The sequence below is a fragment of the Tamandua tetradactyla genome, chromosome 4 (genome assembly GCF_023851605.1).
Source record: "Tamandua tetradactyla isolate mTamTet1 chromosome 4, mTamTet1.pri, whole genome shotgun sequence".
In the NCBI taxonomy this organism is placed as follows: Eukaryota; Metazoa; Chordata; class Mammalia; order Pilosa; family Myrmecophagidae; genus Tamandua; species Tamandua tetradactyla.
Window position 1 is genome coordinate 2,992,085 of NC_135330.1, and position 7,417 is coordinate 2,999,501.

At 47.4% G+C, this 7,417-nt stretch overlaps 1 protein-coding gene across 25 annotated transcripts; it reads left to right on the top strand.

Moving 5' to 3' along the window:
• The first annotated feature begins 583 nt into the window (after window positions 1-583).
• On the top strand, window positions 584-6,885 carry RPTN (repetin). Of its 25 annotated transcripts, none has more exons than XM_077155973.1 (7): window positions 584-692; window positions 1,904-2,061; window positions 2,824-3,856; window positions 4,037-4,072; window positions 4,109-4,468; window positions 4,505-4,747; window positions 4,784-6,885. In XM_077155973.1, exons 2-7 carry the CDS (start codon window positions 1,924-1,926, stop codon window positions 6,124-6,126), a joined length of 3,153 nt encoding a protein of 1,050 aa, XP_077012088.1. In that variant the 5' UTR covers window positions 584-692; window positions 1,904-1,923; the 3' UTR covers window positions 6,127-6,885. The 25 variants fall into 25 exon arrangements, with proteins under 25 accessions (XP_077012088.1, XP_077012086.1, XP_077012078.1 ...); XM_077155971.1 differs by having other exon boundaries at window positions 2,824-3,784; window positions 3,821-3,856; window positions 4,037-4,468; XM_077155963.1 differs by having other exon boundaries at window positions 2,824-4,468; window positions 4,505-4,792; window positions 4,865-4,900; window positions 4,937-6,885.
• The last annotated feature ends 532 nt before the right edge of the window (window positions 6,886-7,417 follow it).

Here is a 7,417-nt window from a genome sequence, read left to right on the forward strand (position 1 = left end):
TTTTTCAGTTATATCAAGTGGCGTCAGCTCCTCCATCTCACACCTCTCCACCAGACTGGCCATTTATCGATTTCTCCCACTAGCCTGTAGGGCTATTGAGTGAAAAAAAATTTTCAACTGAAAATAAGTCAATAGATTAGAATATAAACATACAACCTTCCCAAGTAAGACATTAGTCTATGAAAATTATCTTCTAAGAAATATATCCAGGCCATGTACATAGTATCTCTAGTCCCGACTTTGACAAATTTCCATAGTGTGACCACATCAATCCTTTGGTATGATTTGACTGCTATCCTCTATTAGTGTTGGTAAGTAACACATATTAAGAAATAATTTGGGCCTCACCTCTGTCTTTTGGGACCCCCCCCCCCCCAGAGTACATACGTGTGTGGACACACACACACACTGTCCTAATTAAATGGGGCTGGGGCTTGATCGATGTCACTGATGACAAACAGGTCCATGAGCAAGTGGGGGGAATAAACAAACCAAGCGGTTTGCAGAGGGAGAGGTCAGGCTGAGCTGAGCTGGACTGGGATGGGCCCAGAGTGATTCAGGTTCTGCCACAGAATGGGTGTCTCCTGGGATGGCCTAGTAGGACAATTAAAATGGGTATAAATAGGATGGGTTTTCAGGTCTCCAGTATCCTCTCCGGTTTCTGAATCTTCTGCTCCTTCCTCCTTAAGCAGGTAAGACGTGCATGGGGAATCAGTGGCAGTATCCACAAGATTCTCAGTAACTGGCTCTGGGCTGGGGAGGTTTGAAACTGCTGCCTCTGGGTGATAACCTTGGGTACCATCTTGCTTCCTTTTCCTGAGCTCTATCTGAAACTAAGATGACCTACTTCTAAGCCTAAAGAATATGCTTGCCTTTGCTTCAGTGTGGTTTAGAAATCCCAAAACTGATAGGTTTGTCTCCCATGATGGGGCATTTACCTTTTGTGCACGTTAGGCAAGACCCAAGAACTTAGAGCCAATCAGGGCCAAGGACCTAGACCGTGATTCCTCAGCAATTCTCAAATCTCATTGCCATGGATTGCCCAAGGGACTCACCTTGTCCCCAGAAAGTCATTATTTGCATTTATCCCTTACAAGGCATCTCTGCATGCTTTGGAAGTCCAATGTGCTCTTTGGTTAGGGCTTCAGTTTGGAGGCTTGTAAATCCAATAACTAGAATTTTGACACCAAAAGAAGAAATCTTATTGAAATCCAGATCCCAGAAGACCCCAGCCCCCCAGAATGGCCAGTGTGGACCTCATTAATCATATATACTTCTTCTCATTTGTGCAGTAAGTTTGGCTGTGCATCCACTTGCTATTTTTTATCTGTGGTAGCTTTTGTATTCACTGATTCCACTTTATAAGGATTTTCCAAAATGTCCACACAGGCCAGAAGCCCTTGCCGGAATTCAGTCTCCTAGGAAGCTTCCTCAGCTCAGTGTGAGAGACCTCTCACCCTCTTTCCCACTTGAGGAAAGCTCATTAGGAGATTGTAAGGCCTGTTCAGTGCGATCTGTTTAATGCTTTCTCCCGTGTGCTACTTCTGGGGGGGGAAATGAACTTTATTGTGCTGGTTTCTGGTCCTGAGCTCCCCAATGTCTCTTTTCATTCTAAAAGAGGGTGTTTCAATCAAGCAAGTCCCACCTGGGGTATAGGATGGGTGTGTAAAATGCTTTTATTTTATTTTAGGAAGTTGCTCTTTTTTACAGCAGTGTAACCACAGCTTGTGCCTATTTCCCCCGGTAGCTCACAATATTTAGGAGTTAAAGACAGTGAGGGGTATGGCTAAGAAAGGAGCTGTCGTTTCTTCAGCTTCTTTCCCAGATTGAGAGCCACTTTCCCTTGAAACTTCTGCCTCCTGATCTTCATCCTAAATGCACACAAAGTCTTTTCTTCTTTTAGATTCATCTGTATTTACCAAAATGGCTCAACTTCTGAACAGCATAATCACTGTGATCGAGGTATTCCAGAAATACAGCAGTGAAAACGGGGACTGCACCTCACTGTGCAAGAAGGAGCTGAAGAAACTGCTTCTGGCTGAGTTTGGAGACGTCCTCCGGGTAAGATGGGTTCAGTGTCACCCTGGGCCCATGGCCTGGAGTGGGCCGGATCCAAAACACTCACCAGGGCTTAATGTTTTGTTTTGCTTTTTAACTTGCTTGTGCTCCACCCTGTAACAAAAGAATTTCAGGTCGTTCCTTAGTAGTTCTCTCCCAGCACATGTACATACACACACACACACACACACACACACACACACACCCCAATACATCCTCCTTGTATCTGAGCTTGAACTGGGAATCATTCTTCAGGAGAAAATGGGAGATTCCTATCTTGATTTCTATATTTTAGTGCTGTGTAAACATCTTCACATGCTTTCATTCATTCATTCATTTATTCATTCAAGAGTCATTGGGCACCTACTCCATACCAGCACCATCCTAGGCACTGGGGATACAAATCAGCTTCCCCTCCCTACAGGATCTCACAGTTGTTGGAAAGAAGTAAGTAAACCAGTAATTGTAATATAGCATAGTAATGGGATGGAATAACTTCCTCTAATGACTCAAATTAACTATTAGTGGGGCTTATTCTAAGTGGGTGTAGCTATTTCCCATGGCCGTGCTCCCACTGGCCCAGCAAGGGATGAGGTTCTGACGACCAGCAATTAAGATGAGAATGAGGCTCCCTCCACTTCAGATGAATGGTTTCTCAGTAGGAAACGCCTATAGGAACTGAATGGGCTAGAGATGGACATGGACACACATCTTTCTATCCACAGTGGAACACCTGACTTTGGTCTTTGTTTTATTTTCTCACAGAGACCGAATGACCCAGAAGCTGTGGAAACCATCATGAGCCTCTTGGATAGAGACAGAAATGGACATATTGACTTTCAGGAATATCTCTTATTGGTGTTCCAACTGGCCCAAGCCTGCTATCAGAAGCTAGATAAGTCATGTGGGGCTAGAACCTCCCAGCAAGAAGAGGGGCAGGAGGGAACACGGCACCATAAGTTCCCAAGAAACACAAGCAGGCAGAGGCATGAGCGAGAAAAGCAGGAATCCCACCACAGCCAGTCGGAGACACAAGACAGGGACACCTGCTACGGTCGGTCTGAGAGACAAGATAGGGATACTCATTATGATCAGTCTGAGAGACAAGGTCGGGATGCCCACCATGGCCAGTCTCAGAGACAAGGTCTGGATGCCCACCATGGCCAGTCTCAGAGACCAGATAGGGGCACCCACCATGGCCAGTCTGAAAGACAAAGTCTGGATGCTCACCATGGCCAGTCTCAGAGACAAGGTTTGGATGCCCACCACAGCCAGTCTCAGAGACAAGGTCTGGATGCCCACCATGGCCAGTCTGAGAGACAAGAGAGGGGTACCCACTATGGTCACTCTGAGAAACAAGACCAGGATTTCAGTGATGATCAATCTGAGAGACAAGATAGGGACACCCGCTATGGTCAGTCTGAGAAACAAGATCAGGATTCTTGCAATGGTCAGTCTGAGAGACTAGGTCAGGATTCCAGTTATGGTCAAAGATTGAGTCATAAATCTAACAGCGGCCAGTCTAAAAGACAGGGATATATCTTAGCCTTAAATCAGTATGAGAAATCAGGTCAGGATTCTTATTACAGCCAATCTGAAAGTCTTAGCCGACAGTCAAGCTGTGGTCAATCTAGAAGACCTAGACAGGACTCTTGGCAGGAATCAGGCTGTGGTCAGACAGAAGGACAAAGCCAGAGTTCCCACTATGGTCAGACAGGCAGACAAGGTCAGAGTTCCCACAATGTTCAGATAGATGGACAAGATCAGAGTTCCCACTATGGTCAGACAGGCAGACAAGGTCAGAGTTCTCACTATGGTCAGACAGACAGACAAAGCTTTGGTTCTCAGTGTGGTCAGACAGACAGACAGAGTCAGAGTTCTCACTATGTCCAGATAGATGGACAAAGTCAGGGTTCCCACTATGGTCAGACAGACAGACAAAGCTTTGGTTCTCAGTGTGGTCAGACAGGCAGACAAGGTCAGAGTTCCCACTATGGTCAGACAGACAGACAAGGTCAGAGTTCCCACTATGGTCAGACAGGCAGACAAGGCCAGAGTTCCCACAATGTTCAGATAGACGGACAAGATCAGAGTTCTCACTATGGTCAGACAAGCAGACAAGGTCAGAGTTCCCACTATGGTCAGACAGGCAGACAAGGTCAGAGTTCCCACTATGGTCAGACAGACAGACAAGGTCAGAGTTCCCACAATGTTCAGATAGATGGACAAGATCAGAGTTCTCACTATGGTCAGACAAGCAGACAAGGTCAGAGTTCCCACTATGGTCAGACAGGCAGACAAGGCCAGAGTTCTCACTATGGTCAGACAGACAGACAAAGCTTTGGTTCTCAGTGTGGTCAGACAGACAGACAGAGTCAGAGTTCTCACTATGTCCAGATAGATGGACAAAGTCAGGGTTCCCACTATGGTCAGACAAGCAGACAAGGTCAGAGTTCCCACTATGGTCAGACAGGCAGACAAGGCCAGAGTTCCCACTATGTTCAGATAGACGGACAAGATCAGAGTTCCCACTATGGTCAGACAGGCAGACAAGGTCAAAGTTCTCACTATGGTCAGACAGACAGACAAAGCCTTGGTTCTCAGTGTGGTCAAACAGGCAGACAAGGTCAGAGTTCCCATTATGTCCAGATAGATGGACAAAGTCAGGGTTCCCACTATGGTCAGACAGGCAGACAAAGCCTTGGTTCTCACTGTGGTCAAACAGGCAGACAAGGCCAGAGTTCCCACAATGTTCAGATAGATGGACAAGATCAGAGTTCCCACTATGGTCAGACAAGCAGACAAGGTCAGAGTTCCCACTATGGTCAGACAGACAGACAAGGTCAGAGTTCCCACTATGGTCAGACAGGCAGACAAGGCCAGAGTTCCCACAATGGTCAGATAGACGGACAAGATCAGAGTTCCCACAATGGTCAGACAGGCAGACAAGGCCAGAGTTCCCACAATGTTCAGATAGACGGACAAGATCAGAGTTCCCACTATGGTCAGACAGGCAGACAAGGTCAGAGTTCCCACTATGGTCAGATAGATGGACAAGATCAGAGTTCTCACTATGGTCAGACAGGAAGACAAGGCCAGAGTTCCCACTATGTTCAGATAGACGGACAAGATCAGAGTTCCCACTATGGTCAGACAGGTAGACAAGGTCAGAGTTCCCACAATGTTCAGATAGACGGACAGGATCAGAGTTCCCACTACGGTCAGACAGGCAGACAAGGCCTGAGTTCCCACTATAGTTATGGACTGCAGTCAGGAGTAGAGCAGCGGAACAGCCACCAGGCGTGGGGGCAGCCATCTGAGGATGATAACCGATACCACGAGCACAAGTTCTTAGCACAAATCCAGCAGGAGAGGCCCCTCTGCCACAGAGGGAGAGACTGGCAGTCCTGCGGCAGGGAGCAGGAGCACGGACAGGCCCAGACCACGCAGAGCCACCGGGAGGAGGAGAGGCCACGTCGTCAGACTCAGAGGAGACAGAGCCAGGAGGGTCAGGATGGCCCATGGCAGGCACAGGGTAGACAGATCCCCCAAGAGGATCAAAGCTGCCAGAGACGAGACACGCAAACCCACGACGCTGAGCAGAACCGTCAGAGACAAGACGCACAAACCCACGACGCTGAGCAGAACCGTCAGAGACGAGACGCACAAACCCACGACGCTGAGCAGAACCGTCAGAGACGAGACACGCAAACCCACGACGCTGAGCAGAACCGTCAGAGACGAGACACGCAAACCCACGGAGAGGATCAAAACTGTCAGCGGCAACAGGATAGGCAAACCCATGAGGAGGAGGAGAGGTATCAAGGGTCCCAGGAGCATCAGACCCAGAGGACCCAGCAAGGCCGCCCTAACAGAGAACCATTCCACATGAACGAGAACCAGGGGTGCGGCTCACAGGGAAGCCACGGTAACCCCACCTTCCATCCAGCGCAGAGTGGCGTGAGGCCCCAAAGAAGAGACGAGGGCAGAGGCCACTCCATCAGGGCGGCTAGCAGCCCCAGCCCTCTCTACGACTATGTACAAGAGCAGCGATCACATCGGTACTAGGCTGCGCCAAAAGCAACAAGAGGCCAAGGAGAAAACCTACATATCAAGTTCATCTTTACTTCTCTTTAACAGATCAAAAATACATGTTTCCCCTGTATCCTATATCTATCTACATGCAATGAGAACCAGTATTCACTTTTGGGGTACTTCAGTTCTTTGAGCAGCAACTCTAGGGCTTTCTGGTTGGATGGAATCTATGGGGTAAATTGGGTGAAATAATCAAATCCCAATTTAGATCAGTTTGGGGATGAGATCGTTTCCTGGTCTGCGCTCCATGAAGATGGGGTCTGGTTGGATCACTGAAATATAGGACACTTCTCCTTAAGGTTCAGAAACAGAAACAGTATTCTGAAGATTTACAGCACAACCGGAGCTTTGGTGAGCTTTGACTTCTGTGGGGAAAGCATCAGGAACTTCAAGACTCATAGTCTATCTAGAGTAATGAGATAACGTGAGAGGCTGCTAGCAGAGTGAGAGACCGCAGAGGCCGTCCCACACCCAGGCTCCTACCTCTCATCAGAGGGACTGTCCATTGAGCTCCTATCATGGGAGTTGGCTGGACTAGCTCCAAGTTGATGCAACTCTAGTTTCTGTTCATCTGAAAATAGAAAGAAAGCATACGTCATCCGTTTGCAGATTTCTAAAGGCTAAAATTGTCAACTCATAGCTCTTGAGGCCTGAAACCCCACTCTCAAGGAAATCTGTGTGCAGACCATGGAAATGTATTGAAATACCCAATAAATGATTGGTGAGCAATGACTTTGATGTCTCGTTTCCTTCTTCATTGTGGGACCATGCTATCTTCACGTGTGGGCAATTCTCTGCAAATAAGATCTCATTTCTCAACTTTCTCTAAGTTTCTGGGCACTAAAAATAAAATTTAAAAAGAATCATTATGAAACAAATAGCAAGGAGTCAAAATTGAACTTGCCTAAATATCATTTTCAGCTTCCTTACCCTAGAGGAGTCACATTTGACTGTTTCCTCTCAGTCATTCCACTTCAGAGGAGTAAGTCTTGCCAATCCTGTCTCTTCCATACCTTTTGACTCTTTTCCTACTTCTCTATCTCCAATGACTTAATTTCCCTTCTCTTCAGTGGCACCCCAGTGACATTTAGAATAAAGTTCTGACTCCCCAGCATGGCACACGAGGCCCCCCACTATCATGGCCAATGACCTGGGCTAGCCTCACAACAGGCCTCTCTCAGGAATATCCTATGCACCAGCCGCACCCAGGTCTTGGCCTTTCTTTCATACCCACCGTCTTTTCTTAATTCATCTATCTGAATAA